Here is an 18,502-nt window from a genome sequence, read left to right on the forward strand (position 1 = left end):
TTTATCAAAATATGAATTCGACTCAGCCACAGAGGTTAGCTTTTTATTCATTCTGGCCAATCAAATCTCATTTTCCCCTAGAGATGCTCTATCTGGTACTGCCCATGTAGAGCTGCTCGGCAAGTCACTCAATATAAATCAGCGCATGGGCGTTTTTGGTGGGTTTTATCGGTTCATATGGCAATTCTAATTTCAATTTCAGTTACCAGCAATCCCGGTGAGCCACTCTCCATTGCATTCCTCTCCTCTCTAACCGCGTACAGGTTACGCCGGTCGCAGTAATTTACCAGACAATCTCAAGAAATTATTCAGATCTCAGGCTATGACTCACCCTGATAGAGAATCTATCGCCCAAGTCATGCTTTTCTCGCAAGGTTTCAGATCCGCCGAAAAGCTCGCCTCTAAGATTGTCCCCTTTTTCGTTCTCTGCGCCGAGCAGCTCTCTCCTCAGCCTCACTATGATTTTGGCCTTCGTGCTCTCAAGGCTGTCCTCATTTCCGCCGGTAATCTCAAGCGTGATCGTATCTTATCCTCTGTTGACACCCCCAACCAAGGCGAGAACAGCCTTATCGAACAAGAAATACTTATTCAAAGCGTTACTGAAACTATCGTCCCAAAACTCGTCGCTGAGGATGTCCCCTTACTCACTAACCTCTTATCAGACGTTTTTCCAGGTGTTGAATACGTACCCGTCGATTTGTCTGCTTTGAAAGAAAAAATTGCTCTTGTTTGCTCCGAGAGGAAGCTCGTTAAAGGTGACTTATGGCTCACCAAGGTTTTGCAACTTTACCAGATTCAACGCATTCAGCACGGTTTGATGATGGTTGGTCCCGCTGGTACTGGTAAAACTCAAGCTTGGCAGGTATTATCTCAAGCTTTAGAAAGACTTGACGGCGTTGAAAGCGTTTCTTACGTCATTGATCCCAAAGCAATGTCCAAAGAAGCGCTTTACGGTACCCTTGATCAAACCACACGTGAATGGAACGACGGCCTTTTCACCCATATCTTGCGCAAAATCGTCGATAATGTTCGCGGTGAAAGCTCAAAAAGACATTGGATCATCTTTGATGGTGATGTTGATCCTGAATGGGTTGAGAACCTCAACAGTGTTCTCGATGACAACAAGCTTCTCACTCTCCCCAACGGTGAGCGTCTCAATCTGCCATCCAACGTTAAGATTATGTTTGAAGTCGAGCATCTAAAGTATGCAACTCCTGCAACTGTCAGTAGATGTGGTATGATTTGGTTTAGCGGTGATGCTGTCACACAGGAAATGTACTGTACAAACTATCTTGATACCCTTGCAAACATGCCTCTCGATGGTGATGAAGAGACTGGCATCGATATGACAGTGCGGCGTGGCGAGGTTATTTCAAACAAAAACCACCAGACTTCTCCTTCACTTCAACTTCAAAGAAATGTGGTGGACATTCTCAAGCCTTCTTTTCAGCCAGGCATGATAGTAGACAGTGCACTAAAACATGCTGCTACTTACGAGCACATAATGGACTTCACCTTCATGCGCGCACTCACTACGCTCTTCTCACTTATCAATAAATCTATAAGAAATGTTATTGATCACAATCTCCAACATTCAGATTTCCCCCTTTCAATTCAACACGTTGAGCAATACATCAACAAGCGCCTTTTAGTAGCTATTGTTTGGGCTTTTACAGGCGACACAAAATTAGACCTCCGTCTTGAAATGGGTGACTATTTACGGGGTCTCACGACAATTGAGTTACCAATAATTGGTGATGGTATGTCCTTAATAGACTTCGATGTAAACGTGGCTACTTCAGACTGGTTCAATTGGACAGAGAAAGTTCCTACAATCGAACTAGAGACTCATGCTGTTACTGTTGCTGATGTGGTCGTTCCTACCGTTGATACGATCAGACATGAGGAGGTTCTCTATTCTTGGCTGTCTGAACACAAACCTCTGATGCTCTGTGGGCCACCAGGATCTGGTAAAGTAAGTATTTTCACCTATGTCAAGATTTATACTAATGTTCAATTTAGACAATGACACTCTTCTCTGCATTACGTAAATTACCAGATATGGAAATTGTTGGACTTAACTTCTCATCTGCTACCACGCCAGAGCTCATTTTGAAAACATTCGAACAATACTGTGAACTTCGTAAAACACCAAATGGAAATGTATTGGCTCCATCTCAAATCGGTCGTTGGTTGGTGGTTTTCTGTGATGAGATCAATTTGCCGGCCTTAGACAAGTATGGTACACAAAAGGTTATCTCTTTCCTGCGTCAATTAGTGGAATCGAACGGTTACTGGCGCACATCTGATATGACATGGGTGCAGCTGGAACGAATTCAATTTGTTGGTGCATGTAACCCACCTACTGATCCTGGACGTGTTCCACTGACCCAAAGATTCCTTAGACACGCACCACTTGTCATGGTCGACTATCCCGGTGAAATATCTCTCAACCAAATTTACGGCACATTTAATCGCGCTTTACTCAAGTCGGTCCCTCAATTGCGCGGCTATGCTGAGGCTTTGACTGGTGCAATGGTTGAACTTTATCTTGAGTCACAGAGAAGGTTTACGGCTGATATTCAAGCTCACTATATCTATTCACCACGTGAATTGACTCGTTGGGCTAGAGGCATCTTTGATGCGATAAAACCATTAGATACGCTTACAGTTGAAGGTCTTGTCAGAATATGGGCACATGAGGCTCTTCGTCTCTTCCAAGACAGGCTTGTTGGCGCAGATGAGAGAAAGTGGACAGATGAACGCGTTGATTCTATTGCTTTAAAGCACTTCCAGAATATCGAGAGCGAAAGTGCGCTTTCCAGGCCAATTCTTTTCTCCAATTGGTTGTCTAAGAATTACGTCTCTGTTGATCGTGAGGAATTGAGAGAATTCGTTAAGTCCCGTTTACACATATTCGAAGAGGAAGAGCTTGATGTTCAGCTTGTTTTGTTCGACGATGTTCTTGACAATGTCTTACGTATTGATAAAGTTCTCCGACAAGTACAAGGTCATGCTTTATTGATTGGTGTCAGTGGTAGTGGCAAAACAACGCTTTCACGCTTTGTCGCTTGGATGAATGGTCTCAGTATTTTCCAAATCAAAGTTTCGAATAGCTATACAGGTGAAGATTTCGACGAAGACCTCAAAACAGTACTGCGCAGAGCAGGCACGAAAGATGAGAAAATTTGCTTCATTATGGACGAATCAAATGTTCTTGACTCAGGCTTTTTGGAGCGTATGAATACCTTGCTCGCCAATGCCGAGGTTCCAGGATTGTTTGAAGGAGATGAGCATTCTTCACTTATGACAGCTTGTAAAGAAGGGGCAGCCAGAAACGGCATGATGTTAGACTCGCACGACGAATTATACAGGTGGTTCACTAGTCAAGTCTCAAGAAACTTACATGTTGTTTTCACCATGAATCCACCAGAAAATGGCTTGGCTTCAAGAGCTGCTACGTCCCCTGCACTTTTCAACCGCTGTGTTGTTACATGGATGGGTGATTGGGCACCTGCCTCCCTTGCAACCGTAGCTTCCGAGCTTACTGATCCTCTTGATGTGAGTACTTCCTAATTGGTTTGCGTTTCTAACCCTTGCATAGATCGATACGCGTGTTTACAACCCGCCTGCTCCATTTCCCACTGCTCATCATACTCTTCAAGCAGATCTTACTTACAGAGGTGCCGTTGTAAACGCCTTCGTTTACGTGCACCTATCTTTACATGAGATCAGCAAGCGCTTGAGTAAACGACAAGGTCGTTATAAGTGAGTGTCTTTCACGTTTTGAGATTATTGCTCATGTGATTCAGCTATGTCACTCCTCGACACTACTTGGATTTTATTGACCAATACGTTAAGTTGTTCAATGAAAAGCGTAATGAACTGGAAGAGCAACAGCGTCATTTGAATGTTGGTTTAGATAAACTACGCGATACGGTAGTTCAAGTTGATGAACTTCAAAAAAGCTTAGCCGTAAAAGACACTCAATTGAAAGCCAAAGTTGCCGAGGGAGATGAAAAATTAGCCAAAATGCTTGAAGAGCAGAAACAGGCCGAGAGCAACAAAGCTACCTCAATCCAAATTCAAAGTCAGCTTCAAGAACAGAACAAAAACATAGCGCAGAGGAAAGAGGTTGTTATGACTGATCTTGCTGATGCTGAACCAGCTGTTAAAAGTGCACAGGAGTCCGTTAGTAATATCAAGAAGCAACATCTCACAGAAGTCAGATCTATGGGTAACCCTCCAGAAGGTGTCAAGCTCGCTATGGAATCCGTTTGCACCGTACTGGGACATAAACTTGATGGTTGGAAGACCGTTCAGGGTATCATCAGAAGAGATGATTTTATCCATTCAATCGTTAACTTCGACACTACCAAGCAAATGTCTAAGAGCCTCAGCGATCGTATTAAAAATGAGTTCATGTCGAGACCTAAGTACAACTTCGAAGACATTAATCGTGCATCGAAAGCATGTGGACCTTTAGTTAAATGGGTTATTGCTCAAGTACACTTTGCGGAGATACTCGACAGGGTCGGTCCACTTAGGAACGAGGTGCACTATCTCGAAGAAAAGAGTTTGCACACACAGAAGCAAGCCAGCACTATAATTGACATGATCAAAGAGCTCGAAGACAGCATAGGAAAGTACAAGGACGAGTATGCAGGCCTAATTTCGGAACAGCAAGCTATTAAGAGTGAGACTGAGCGCGTACAGAAAAAAGTCGAAAGAAGTAAAACATTGTTGAGTTCACTTTCAGCCGAGCAAGATCGTTGGGAGACAAGCTCAAAGACATTCGAGTCTCAAATGAGTACGATTGTTGGAGACGTACTTCTATCAGCTGCTTTCCTCGCATATGCTGGCTTCTTTGACCAACAGTACAGAGAAGCAATGTGGAATGGCTGGGTTACATATATGAATGATGCTGGTATTAAATTCAAACAGGAGCTCTCGTTCGCCGACTATCTCTCGACTGCCGATGACAGACTTAGCTGGCAATCTAAATCTCTTCCAGCAGATACTCTCTGTACAGAGAATGCCATCATGATGAGTCGTTTTAACAGGTTCCCACTCATCATTGATCCATCTGGTCAAGCATCTAATTTCCTTATCAACGAGTATAAAGGTTCGAACAGAAAATTGAGTGTGACCAGCTTTTCGGACAACTCATTCCTAAAGCAGCTGGAATCAGCAATGAGATTCGGTAATCCAATACTCGTTCAGGATGTAGAGTTTTTGGATCCGATCATTAACCCAATATTAAACAAGGAGATTCGAAGAAGTGGTGGTCGTGTACTTATTCGTGTTGGTAATCAAGACATCGACTACTCGCCTGCCTTCAACATGTTCCTAATGACACGTGATCCAAGTGTCGAATTCAGTCCAGATGTTTGCAGTAGAGTAACGTTCGTAAACTTTACCATGACGAGAAGCTCTCTCCAATCTCAATCTCTAGACCAAGTGCTCAAATCAGAAAGACCAGACGTAGATGCAAAGAGAACAAATCTTCTCAAACTACAGGGCGAGTTCAGACTGCGGTTGCACTTCTTGGAAAAAGGTCTGCTACAGGCGCTGAATGAGTCAACTGGTAACATTCTTGATGATGACAAAGTCATTGAAACTCTCGAAACACTGAAGAAAGAGGCTGCTGATGTTACGGTTCAAGTTGAGGATACTGATACAACTATGGCGGAGGTAGATCATGTGACTTCTGAGTACCAGCCGCTTGCATCTGCTTGCTCATCTGTGTTCTTTGTTATGGATCAATTGAATCTCATCAACCACTTTTATCAATTTTCTTTGAGGTTCTTTTCAGATATTTTTGATTTCATCATACGTCAAAATCCTCATTTGAGCGGAATTACAGACCATAAAGAGAGACTAGACGTCCTCACTAATGACCTCTTTCTGGTCACATTTCAACGCACCTCTAGATCGTTGTTACACGTTGACCATGCTATGTTAGCAGTCTTACTTGCTCAAGTTAAGTTAAGAACTTTAGCCGGAGCCTACGATGAGGATGAGTTCGATTTTCTTATTGAAGGTGGCGACTCTTTAGCTGGCAAGACTTCGGCCGCAAATGAGTTCGAGAGCGTCTTCAATGATGAGCAGGCTGCGAAAATAGAGTTACTTACTACTCGCATACCATCATTAACTGACTTGAAGGCCGATATCAGGAACAATTTGAAAGAATGGGAGAGTTTCCTTGAAGCCAATCAACCCGAACTTAAGACACCTCTCGTTCATAGTGAAGGTTTGCCAGGTAGGTCAGCAGTCTGCTCAAAGATGATCATTGACAATAATTGACAGCACCAATTCGTGAAGTGAGGGATCTGCTCATTATAAAGTGTCTCCGTCCAGACAGAATTATACAAGCAACGTCACTCTTTGTCAATAGTGTCTTCCACTCCGACTTAGCTAACTTGGCATCGTACAACTTCCAGAATCTGGTCCAAAAAGAGGTTGGACCCCAAACTCCGGTTGCACTATGCTCCGTACCCGGTTATGATGCATCTTATCGAGTGGATAACCTTGTCAGCGGTTTGGGTATCAAGTGTACATCAGTAGCGATGGGTTCGCCAGAGGGTTTTAAGCAGGCAGAGCAAGCAATATCTCAATCGTCTAGAGCTGGTCACTGGGTGTTGCTAAAAAATGTACATTTAGCTCCTGGATGGCTCACTCAAGTCGAGAAAAAACTCCAAACGCTCAACCCTACGCCAAACTTTAGGCTTTTCTTGACTATGGAGACAAACCCACTGGTACCTATCAATATACTCCGTCAGTCGAGGATTGTTATGAATGAACCCCCTCCCGGTATTAGAGCAAACATCTTAGAGACACTGAGAAATATACCATCTCTGAGTATACAGAACGGACCAGTTGAAAAGATGAGACTGTACTTTTTACTAGCATGGTTCCATGCAGTGATTCAGGAGCGACTAAGATACTGTCCTCTTGGTTGGAGTAAATTGTATGAGTTCAATGACTCAGACCAGGCTAGTGCTCTGAAAATGATAGACACTTGGACCAACAGAGTGGCCAAAGGAAGGTCAAACGTAGATCCTAACACCTTCCCGTGGGAGGCGATCAGAACTTTGTTAAAAGAATCTGTCTATGGTGGGAGAATTGATAGAGAATTTGATCAGGAGCTACTCAACACGTTTGTTGACAAGATATTCACGCCTGAAGCATATGAGCTTGATTTCCAACTTGCACCAGCGGTAGACGGTCAACCCGATTTAGTTATACCTGAAGGAACTAAATTGGAACAATTTATAAGGTGGGCTGAAAGATTGCCAGAAAGAGAGCCAATCACCTGGCTCAACTTGCCAATCACAGCTGAGAAAGTAATTGCTATTGCTCATGGCACTGCTCTATTTGGGAAGTTACGTAAGATGAAGAGTTTGTCCGATGATGATGAAACTGTTATTGTTAGTACAAGTGAAGAGAGTACTCAACAGCCCGTCTGGATGCGTAATTTGATGACTAAGTGCCAAGAGTGGTTGGGTTTGTTGCCAAGTGTGAGTACTTGTCAATTAATTTTGGAAATGCTAACAAGAGCTCAGGAAATCGCACAATTTGATTCTGACGCTTCACGAGCACAAGACCCAATTTTCAGATTCTTTAAGAGGGAGTCAGATCTCGGTAGAAAGCTTTACAGTGCTGTTAGAGGCGATCTTGAAGACTTGACTGGTGTTTGTAAAGGTGAACTCAAGCAGACTAATCACCTTCGCACTCTTATGAGTGACCTGACTAAGGGTGAGTTTTATTGATGGTGATTTTGTCATTAGCTAATCACCAAACTAGGCACTGTGCCAAGTAATTGGAAAGCCTATAAAGTTCCTAGCAGTTGGACTATTACACAATGGCTGCCTGATTTCGCGTTACGTTTACAGCAAATTCAAAGGTTATCCAACGAGCAAAACTCACTTTCACAATCAACGATTTGGTTCGGTGGTCTTTTCTTCCCAGGCTCATTCCTTACCGCGACACGTCAAGACAGTGCGCACAGAACGCGAGTCTCTTTAGAAGAGCTGCATTTAGAGCTGTATATCAATGACACAAACAAGGGCGGATTTGCAGTTGAAGGACTATACCTTGAGGGTGCTGTTTACGTGGATGATAAACTTTGCGCGACTAATATTGATCCTGTGAGATTGCGTACGTGCAAGCTGAAGTGGACAGCAATACAGAATCAAGTGCTACAAAATCCCGTTACCATACCTGTATACCTCAACCACAAAGACAGAGAGGTGGTGTTGTTCAGTGTAAAACTGAGCGCTGAAGATACTTTGTCTCAAGCAAAAGCTACTCAACGGTCGATATGTTTGACAGCAAGTGTGTAGAGTGTTGGGCTCAGTTGTTTGCTAGGTATGAAAGCGATAGAAGAGGAAGTCATGCAACCGAATGTTTTTATTTAAACTAGTTTGATTCAATTCTGATACATCATATTTATACGCACTAGAAATAATTATGCTCGTGTTTTAACAGAAACGTATCTTGCAGATTTCAACAGCAAAGCGCGATAGTATCTGAACGCACCCAAGATCAAACTTAAAAAACATGATCATATTTTGGTAACGCCTTTCTCATCTAAAAAATACTCAATAACCTACAAAGCAACCAGATGAGTGAAGACTCGAACTTGCTTTAAGCGTCTCGTGCTTATTAAATTGTAGCGCTATTAATCATCAATCTGGATTCCCCCTGGCTTGCATCAATGATGTCACCGGTGTCGTATATCAGTGCGGTTTCGTGGAGATTCGGGCCATGCTAATACTGAATAAGAGCCCAACCTTTCAAATAGTCACTTTGCTTGAATAGACATTTCTTCCCATGCGCGTTTGTTGAATGGGCTGTAATTTTAAGGTGAGTAAGAAAAAAGACTTGAGCGGCTTCAAGACGGTTAAAGACGGTTTGAAGCGTAATAGTGTAACTGATTTCATCTGAATAAACACATTTAAAGTCCATATGCTTCATAACTTCTCATTAATCTCACTTTACAGTATTACAATTGATCGTCGCAGAGCAGCAATAGCTCAAATACGGTCAATTACTCGCAAACTCAAAACGGGACAACTACTAAGTCATATATATGCATAAATTACTCGAGAAAGCTAGTTGTTCCCCTAAATATCAGAACATCGCAAAGTAAAGCATGTCATCTCCGAATCGAGAATGGCCTGCTCAATGACGTGTTGGTGATAGCACTGTGAGTAATGGAAGCTTGATAAAGTTTGTTAGAATTCTGGAGCTATCAATTTTGCGATCAATTCGAGATTGAGTTTATCGTACATATCATACCGATGTCTTTTATACTAATCCAGCTAGATATGGCATGTTTCAGGGAGGATAACCTGGTCTAAAAATTATGAATTATACTCTTATGCCTTCTGCAATTCCAACGCAGCCTTAATCGCCTTCACATTTCCATGATTTAAAATCTTGAAATCCACCTGGTGAAGCTAAAAGTCGTGATTTCAGAGTTGGGCTGACCCTCCCTTTTTTCTTTTAATAAATTCCGTATAATTGGCTTGCAATGATCCGAGATGATATTGAAATTACTTTTCCCCCGAAGCCAGCATTAAGCTCGGTGGAAGCTAATCTTTGTAAAAGTAAATCGCGCTCATAGAGCCGAATAATTCAAATTTTTGGATGCTTGAGGTCTCAAAACGCCAGTTTAACTTGTATTTATCGATGAAGCACGTATAATCTTCCATGTATATCCTACAGCGTGCTCCAGAGCGATGTCGGATTACAACTTCCGAACAGCCTAAAGGGCACAATTGAAGGCTCAGGGATATAATTCTGCAAATTCTTGTTAAGCTCAACCAGCGCTATTCATGAAGCTTTTTTATTCGGAGATCATCAAAACTCGTAAATCAGCCATCTGAGATAAGATAGGGGTCGAGAAATGCAACTCGGTGGATGTTGAGCGTAGGGCTGATACGGGAATAAATCTAGCATGCTGAATATAATAGAACAAAATCTTGGTATCGCTAAGTTGCTCAAATTGTCAGTGTACGGTTTCTCTGTGTTCTTTTTCCCATTTACTTGGTCATTTGCATGGTGCCTCGAGCATACTTAATTTGCGAGAGTTCCTAGTAATGTTTATAGTTTCCAAACATATCATATTGCACCTTCAAATTCTTCTGCCGTCCCAAAAACTCCTCCAGACTTTGTCATTGATTGTCGCAGATTGTATTGATGTGGGTCGCGGCAGAGTATATATCTATCAAAATATGTGCAAGTATTTAAATGTTTATAATATCAAACGATAAGTTTTCAATGCTATTAATTCTGTGATTGAGTGGAGAGCACAAACAAGAAGACCTGTTATAGGCAAAGTGAATCATTACCTAAAGCGGCGAAACAGGTAAGATATGATTCCAATCAAGACTTGTGAATCTCGACCGGGCTCTTTTCCAGGTTTTACATTTGGATATAATCGAAAGTCATGAATGCACGACCTGAGATGACATCTGTGGCTTGAGGGAGAAATCAAGTCATTAGAACTTAAGGAGATGGGAGTATATTTGGAATACTGAAAATACTAAGAGACCGTTGGTTTTAAGAATGCGACTTAAACGTGCTCACTTCTCACTTGTAGTTCATTTGTGGGGTGATCTGAGCATTTATAAATTACTGGAGCGACAGCTATAACCTATTGTATTAATGTCATTACACCTCCAAGCCCTTCTGCCAACTCATAAGTAAACCTGAATCGCAGGTTGGGCTTTGAAGGTCGTAACCGGAGAAACACCTGCCAGAATATATTTGAGAATTCAGTGTATCAGAATTGTATGTCAAGCTGCTCTACGTATTCATCTTGCTGGTAATTTGTGGCAGAGCAGAACGAAGAAGACAGCTCAAGGCAGGAACCGATGAAAAAGACAGCAAATTAGGGTAAAATTAATAGCGTCTGCTTGCAGAATCGCTTTCTGTTTGTCTTAATTTTCCAAGTGCGAGTCTGATAATCTCAATCCACCCATTCCACCCATTCCACCATCAATGGACGTTTTCAAAAGGTTTCAACAGCGGATCCACGAGAATATTGCTGAGTCTACGAGGTGATTATATAGCAAGTCAAAGCGCATCAAAGCTCATTACCAACAGAGATTTCGATTTCGGCTCAACCGTTCGCATAGCAGATGCACCCAACGATAAGCTCTCAGACATAATCCCAAAGCTTTCATCAAAAGAAGAGCACGAAATCAAGCATGCTTTGAAGCGTGTCTTGGTCCTTTTATCTCACAATAGGGATTTGTCTTCCTTGTTTCCGTCAATTGTCAAGCTGGTATCTTCAAGGGATCTGCACATAAAGATATTGGCGTACGTTTATCTGACGAGATATGCCCGACTATGTCCAGATCTTGCGATGCTCAGTGTTAATTCATTCCAAAAAGACTCAAGTCATCAGTCACCCCTAGTGAGAGCTCAGTCGATAAGAGTTTTATCGAGTATAAGCTCCGAGGAAGTTGCGCCTATTTGCATGCTATGTGTCAAGCGTGCTGCAACTGATTCCAATCCTTACGTCCGCAAAGCAGCTGCGCTGGCAATAGCCAAGTGTTACGAGTAAGGATCTTCACAAGATGTATCTTTGAAATACTCATAAATCACAGACTGGATGACTCTTCATACGATGAGCAGAAAGAATTGTCTTTGAAGCTGATGAGATGTGCATCGTCGATCCCGATCGGTGCCGCTGCTTACGCTTTTATCAAAATACACCCCGATATTGATGATCTCAACGATAACTTATCGGCATTACATTCATTGTTTAGGCACTTGGTCAGACAGCTAGTGGACTGCGAAGAATGGTCTCAATTAATCGTTTTGGATTTGCTGGCCAGATACAGCAGAGTGTTTTTGCCTCGACCATTAGAGGAGGATTCTGTAGACAAAGATATGAAGGATCTACTCATGGGATGTGAGTATCTCTTAAGCAGTCCTAATCCAGCCGTGAGTGACATTAACGCTATCTTCCCTTACTGACATGATCCAGGTCGCAGCCACTGCTTCCAAAACACTTCTTACGCTTGGATCTACCACCTACCGAAGCAAGGCTCTCAAGTGCTTGATGCGCTTGAGGAAGGAATCGCCTGAAATGTCGGCATACGTCATGTTAACTTTACAGCTGATATCAGAGAAACAACCGGTGCGTATTGAGAGATATCTGAACATACCTAACAAACTTCAGGAATCGGTCACTCCGTTTTTTCAATCTCTTTTCATCGTTAAAAGTGACACAGATTATACCAAGATAATCAAACTAAACATACTACAAAATTTAATGAAAGTCTTGGATGACTCTCAGCTCACAATGCTAGCGAAGGAGCTCTCAGTAAGTTAAATCCTGTTTTTTTTTCACCTAACCCCTGTTAGAATCATACCCTTGATCCTGATACAAAATTTGCAGCTGAGGTGATTGAGACGATCGGCAGCTTGTCATGTGCATCAAAAAGAGCGTCAGAAGTTGCCTTCAAGACGCTCACAGATTGTTCAACTGCAACAAACAAGTTACTAAGTCATCAATCCATCATACAATTGAGTAATTTTGTCCCTGATCTCTTGCAAGGATCATGGAATCTACGTAGACTATTAAAGCGGATGTTCAATGGAAGAGTAGTAGACGATGATGCCCGTGCGACTTTAGTTTGGGTTGTCAGTGAAGTAGTACAGAAGCCGCCCCAAAATGAACTGAACGAGCTGGATGGTATGTCAGTCTGGAAGTATGGTCCTGATGTACTGCGTAGCTGCGTAAAGGGATTCTCCGAAGAAGGCAGCAAGACACAGACCCAAATTCTCAATCTAGCGGCCAAAATGATGGCGATCTTACCTGATATAAGAAGTGTACAGGCAATGGCCCGCAAAGTTTTCATAGATTCGGCTGATTTTGACCATGTAAAGTCCATGGACATCGAATCACTTGATGGACTTAATAGGAGACATTCGATTATGAATACGGTGGCGGGATTGTATGGAGAAGTGCCTGAGCAAGGCGATCAAGCACCTAGAGTACTTTTACGTCGCAACCAAGCTAATGCTATACTCACAAATATGGCCACAAACTCGAGTGTGATGCACAAAATGACAAGTTCCATCAAAAACAACAACATGGTGCGGATTCAGACAGATACTTACTTGAATAGCCTACCAGAATGGTCAACTGAAGGTTTGCCTGGTCCTGAAGTGAGAGAAGTAAAGCAGAGTGAGGCTAATCAAGCCGATGAGGCTTTAACGATGCCGGTAATGAGTAATGAGATTGCAGCGTACAATGCAGAGGTAGAAACCATACTCGCACAAAATGCGGATTACGAAGATGATGAACCTGTAGATACCACAGATAAAGCGGCAGATGACGACCTAGAGAGGTTTTTGGAGAGTGATGGAAATCTCACGAGCGATGTAGATGATTAATTGGTAAACTTGTATACAATAAATAGTTTAAAACGAGTAAAGATGAGTTAGAGTCTTTTTAATCCTTTCTTCTTTGCGTTTGCCTCCTTGGACTTCAAAGGTTGCTTTGCAGGTTGGTTTTCTTGTTTGGTTGAAGGCTCGATCGGAGCATTTGAGAGGGGCTGATTCTCGATTTGGGAAGGAGAAGAGTCGAACTCGATAGGGCGGCTTCTTGCGTGAATAGAAGTCATCATTTTCGCGTGATTGAAGTAGTCTTGATAACTCTCCTGAAGTAACTTTCCCGCTTCTTCATCGAGAGCAGAATCAGGGCCTGGGTAGATCAAGAGACACTTGATTGTAACAAGGATGTGCTCTATACCGAATTCAGGTCTCCAGTCCTTCTTGAGGGTGGAAACGCAGATCTCACCGGTCTTGCTGATATTTGGGTGGAATATCTTGGTTAGCATCCTGCCTAGATAACTGTAAGCGTGGGTTTACATAATCAATTATCCGCGTACAATTTGGTGGACTGTTTGGGAAGTCAGCACCAAAGTTGAACTTGACTTTGAAGAAGCCGTCCTCGTATGGGGTGCCTTCCGGTCCTTGGACGTAGCCGACAACATCAAACACGTCCGAATCGCTGAAGGATATCCTGATATTGTCTGGTGGGTTTTGTTTGAGCTGTATACATTCCTTTGCGATCCGACGTGCGATGGACATATTGTTATGAATTAAAGATACAAACCGCGTTAGGAAATGCTCAAAAATAATAATTAAAATCTCCCATGTATATTGTAATGGCTTTGAATTTACCAGACATCCAGTTTTCCTCTACTTCGACTGCGTCGTCCAGCTGGCTGATGTCTTGTAGCGTTGTGTTTCTCGGCAGAAACATACAGACATTCGGTGTGATTGCCTTGGCTCTGCGAACGAGCTCCGCGCCGGTCACAGGCATTAGGCTATCCAGCGTGAAGGTATCCATGTAGTTTATCCCACCCCAGGGCGGCGAGTAGAAGATAACGTCAATATTGTAATCAAACTTGTACTCGTTAACCCAACTAATATAATCTTGCTGTATAAACTCTATCCTGTCTTCAACGCCGTAGATTCTCGCGTTATGCCTCGCCAATTCAATTTTAACCGGATCAATGTCTATAGCTATCACCCGCTCGCAGGTGAAGGCAAAGGAGATGGCATTACCGCCAACTCCGCAGAAAGCGTCAACGATCGTTCCGCATCGGCATCGTTCAGCCGTTTGCATCGCGATTAGCTCTGGTGTGACCGAGTACCACGACTCTTCATCGAGAATGATGCCCTGGTCATATTGGCTAAATAGCCTGTTCCTTTGGTAATAATATTTAAGCAGATGCTCGGGCACCTGCGACTTGTCCGTGTAAATAAGCTCTTTGTACTTGTCTTCCATCGGGCGATGAAGAGATCAAGAGATAGCGCGTTCAAATCACCGGCGATAAATATAAATTCAAATAAATTTGCAGATAACAGCCACCCGCTCCAGTTCTGGTCTGTCCAATGGCGTAATCCTCAGTTCAAGAAACACAAGACGTGGGATGGTGATGGCACGCTGATTGTCAATAGCGGACAAATGATTCTCAAAGATACCAACAGCAGCGTCATTGGTAGATCTTTCGATAAGAAGAACAGCGTGTTTGAGCCAGGTGCCCACTTTGTTATCGCCGGCAAAGACGTCGAGCTCGATCAACTGCTTAAACAAGACGCGGCAAAAGAAAACTCACCAAGCAAGCCCAAAGGTATACCAGCTGCTTCTTTTTATACTTCCGCTCCTTCTGCCGCGAAGCCATACAAACCGCCATCATTCAGTAAGCCTATGATACCGAGTAAACCTCTGGCAGCAACCAATATTGAGAGCTCCTCGACTTCTGAACCATCTTCACTCGAGCAAAGTGCTTTTCAGAAACACCCTCCACTCGTTTCTCAAAGCATTTCTCACTCTAATACGCATACCGCACATCCGCCAGCCCCCAAATACGATCCAAACGCCCCAGACGCATTCGTGATGCCTCAGCTTCCACAAAATATCTTAAATGAACTTAACTACAAGCAGCACCCAGTAGTTGATGTCGTTCTCGATCCACACATCTCATCGAAACTGCGTCCTCATCAACAGGAAGGTGTTAAGTTTATGTATGAAGCTGTTATGGGTATGCGAGGACATAAGGGCAAAGGTTGCATACTCGCTGATGAGATGGGTCTCGGTAAGACGCTTCAAGTAATCGCCTTGGTATGGACTCTGTTGAAGCAGAACCCAATCACAAACTCGGGACCCGTCATTGGTAAAGCTATGATAGTCTGTCCGGTGTCGCTTGTTAATAATTGGCGCAAGGAATTCAGCAAATGGATTGGTCAGTCAAAAATTGGTATCTTCCTTGGCGATAAGGATGTGTCCGAGATCAAAAAGTTTCAACAGTCGCGTATTCACCAGGTTCTGATTATAGGTTATGAGAAGCTAAGAACAGCAGTCGATGTGCTGAAGTTCTGTCAACCTCAGATAGGTCTTATCGTATGTGATGAAGGTAAGTGGAATGCAATCAAGAGAAGCATCCTAATAGTACTCTAAGGACATCGTCTAAAGGCGTCAAACAAGACATCACAAGTGTTTGAAGCGTTCCCTACGCGGCGACGCGTCATTCTGTCTGGTACTCCGATTCAGAATGATTTAGGAGAGTACTACTGTATGGTCAGTAAAAGTTCAATACGTACCTGAGCAGACTGACATTCCAAGACTGATTTCTGTAACCCTGGCTTACTCGATAGCTACGCTTCATTTAAGAAGAAGTACGAAACGCCTATTATGAGAAGTAGGGCTCCAAATTGTAACAGAAGTGATCTTGAGTTGGGAAGACAACGATCCGAAGCACTCTCAGCCCTCACGAACCAGTTTGTGTTGAGAAGAACAGCTGAAATACTTGACAACGTTCTACCAACCAAGTCAGAGGTGGGTAGACGTTACAAAGACGATTCAGGCTGACATAATGCTAGTTCGTTGTATGCATTGCTCCGACAAAACTTCAATTAGCAATATATAAGCAGTTAGTGCAAGCATCAATCATTCAGAGCGTGTTGGAAAGACTGGGTGGTCAACACTTGAATTTAATAGGTGTATTGAGGAACTTGTGCAACTCTCCTGGAATTATATACAAGATGATTGAGAATAAACAATCTGAAAGCTACAAAGATTTCAAACTAGATAATGTCAAAAACATGTTTCCAAGTAGCGTAAACGCGAATGATATCAATCTTAGTGGGAAGTTGAAAGCATTAGGGAGGTTATTGAAGACACTTAAGACTGAAACAGAAGAGAAGATTATTGTTGTTTCAAGTTTTACAGCTACATTAGATGTTATAGAGGTGAGAGTCCCTTTTTTTGGGGGGCTTTATTGACTAAATGTTATAGTCTCACTGTCGTCTATGTAAATACAAATTTTGCAGACTCGATGGCTCTACGCCGCAAGCCAAGCGTCAAGAAATAGTAGATGGTTTTAACCGTTCTCCACAAGCAGGAAAATTTGTGTTCCTTTTATCAACGAAATCAGGCGGGGTGGGACTCAATCTCATTGGCGCATCACGACTCGTTCTATTTGAGAGTGATTGGAACCCATCTAACGATTTGCAAGCCATGGCTAGGATTCACAGAGATGGTCAGACGAAACCTGTGTTTATATACCGCTTTCTGACAACGGGAACGATTGATGAGAAGATATTCCAGAGGCAGTTGACCAAAATCGGACTGTCTAACTCTTTGATGGGGAATACTGTTGAGAAAAAGAACGATACGGATTCTTTCACGGTAGAAGAACTTCGAGCGTTGTTCAGGATCGATGATGACACAGCTTGCGGGACACACGATTTGCTCGACTGCACTTGTAATCATGGTAGGGTACTTACAGAAGCTGAGAAAGGTGCTGAGGATGCACAACAAGACGATGAAGAAGAGCCGCAAGGGTTTATCAGCGCCAGTCAACACCAACCCGGAACATCATTAAAGTCAAAGAGAGACAAACAGGCCAAGATTGCGGCATTGGATGGATGGGATCACGTGGATTGTCTACAGGAGAATCATATGGGGAATTTGGCTGATGATGTGTTGAGAAAGCTTACAATACACGCTGAGTCACCATTAGTTGCCCAACACAAAGATGATTTCGTTGAAGATACCACAGCTAAGACATCAGACCATCAATTCGAATCATTGAATGACTATTGCCCGGCCAGTGACGAAGAAGAAGAGCCTGAAGAGGAAAGAAAGGAAGGGGATGTGGAAATCATCGAGCCAGAGCGTAAAGTACAGAAAATAGAGCAACAGGAAGATCCATTCGACATGAACGGATTTCTGCAGGATCAAAATAATGAAGGCAGATTAACATTTGTATTCAAGAAAGTGTCTGGAAGTGTTGTATAATAGTACAAATTGCATTACAATAATAATTGCTTAGGTGGCATCTACAATTATTAGTGGGAGGAAGGGTTAGAAAAACGACTTACATCGGTTCCAAGTGCCCTGGGTCATCCACTCAGAGTCTGTCCGTCTGCCTGACTTTGGAATATCCTTAGGACCAACTTAGAAAATGTCAGTGAAAATGTATGGTGCGACAGTCGAATCTCACAGATAGACTTGACGGCGTCGCTTTGGTTTGCATTCTTAGACGTGTTGGACAGCGCATCCGATACTGCCTTTCTAGCGCCTTTTACAACATCAGAGACAGGTGGATCATCGATATTGTCAGCCTTCTTGGCCTTAGGTGTATGTTCAGGCTGATCGGCGGCAGCCTTGCGCTTCTTGCTCTTCTTGCTGTCAGCCTGCTTCAACCTTGTGGCGTAGAGTTGCTCTTTCATGGCTTCTTCTTCTTCGGGGGGAGGATTAAGCGTGATAAGCTCATCGACATGGTACTCAATGCCAGATTCAGGGCACTGACCCGTCTTTGAGCCCTTGTTCATCGACTTCAAACCGCTATCAGAGGCAACAATGCCAGTTTTGGGGAGGTAGACGAATCTTTGCTTTCCATTCATTTCCTTGAGCGTGATTGGACAAATGAAAGGGGCGTTACTTAGCATAGAATCGCTGTCA

General features: G+C 43.0%; 5 protein-coding genes across 5 annotated transcripts; 3 read left to right on the forward strand and 2 right to left on the reverse strand.

The window, feature by feature from the left end:
* Nucleotides 1-11: 11 nt before the first annotated feature.
* Nucleotides 12-8,345, forward strand: J056_004220 (Cytoplasmic dynein 1 heavy chain 1; the record flags this gene model as incomplete). Its single annotated transcript, XM_009269421.1, has 10 exons — nucleotides 12-34; nucleotides 82-158; nucleotides 203-217; nucleotides 264-1,975; nucleotides 2,023-3,561; nucleotides 3,605-3,768; nucleotides 3,813-6,262; nucleotides 6,310-7,520; nucleotides 7,566-7,758; nucleotides 7,807-8,345. The coding sequence occupies 10 exons, from the start codon at nucleotides 12-14 to the stop codon at nucleotides 8,343-8,345; spliced, it is 7,923 nt and encodes a 2,640-aa protein (XP_009267696.1).
* Nucleotides 8,346-11,010: 2,665 nt separating this feature from the next.
* Nucleotides 11,011-13,419, forward strand: J056_004221 (AP-3 complex subunit beta-1; the record flags this gene model as incomplete). The annotated part of the gene is made up of 6 exons (XM_009269422.1): nucleotides 11,011-11,069; nucleotides 11,116-11,574; nucleotides 11,622-11,961; nucleotides 12,005-12,157; nucleotides 12,200-12,343; nucleotides 12,385-13,419. The coding sequence occupies 6 exons, from the start codon at nucleotides 11,011-11,013 to the stop codon at nucleotides 13,417-13,419; spliced, it is 2,190 nt and encodes a 729-aa protein (XP_009267697.1).
* A 47-nt stretch (nucleotides 13,420-13,466) lies between these two features.
* J056_004222 (Ubiquitin-conjugating enzyme E2 S) lies at nucleotides 13,467-14,821 on the reverse strand (the record flags this gene model as incomplete). The annotated part of the gene is made up of 3 exons (XM_009269423.1): nucleotides 13,467-13,870; nucleotides 13,917-14,060; nucleotides 14,212-14,821. 3 exons carry the CDS (start codon nucleotides 14,819-14,821, stop codon nucleotides 13,467-13,469), a joined length of 1,158 nt encoding a protein of 385 aa, XP_009267698.1.
* Nucleotides 14,822-15,001: 180 nt separating this feature from the next.
* On the forward strand, nucleotides 15,002-17,836 carry J056_004223 (DNA repair and recombination protein RAD54B; the record flags this gene model as incomplete). Its single annotated transcript, XM_009269424.1, has 5 exons — nucleotides 15,002-15,950; nucleotides 15,996-16,114; nucleotides 16,160-16,372; nucleotides 16,417-16,785; nucleotides 16,832-17,836. The coding sequence occupies 5 exons, from the start codon at nucleotides 15,002-15,004 to the stop codon at nucleotides 17,834-17,836; spliced, it is 2,655 nt and encodes an 884-aa protein (XP_009267699.1).
* Nucleotides 17,837-17,866: 30 nt separating this feature from the next.
* J056_004224 (UPF0549 protein C20orf43-like protein) lies at nucleotides 17,867-18,444 on the reverse strand (the record flags this gene model as incomplete). The annotated part of the gene is made up of 3 exons (XM_009269425.1): nucleotides 17,867-17,877; nucleotides 17,920-17,994; nucleotides 18,042-18,444. 3 exons carry the CDS (start codon nucleotides 18,442-18,444, stop codon nucleotides 17,867-17,869), a joined length of 489 nt encoding a protein of 162 aa, XP_009267700.1.
* Nucleotides 18,445-18,502: the final 58 nt, after the last annotated feature.

This window comes from Wallemia ichthyophaga (assembly GCF_000400465.1).
Source record: "Wallemia ichthyophaga EXF-994 unplaced genomic scaffold scaffold7, whole genome shotgun sequence".
In the NCBI taxonomy this organism is placed as follows: domain Eukaryota; kingdom Fungi; phylum Basidiomycota; class Wallemiomycetes; order Wallemiales; family Wallemiaceae; genus Wallemia; species Wallemia ichthyophaga.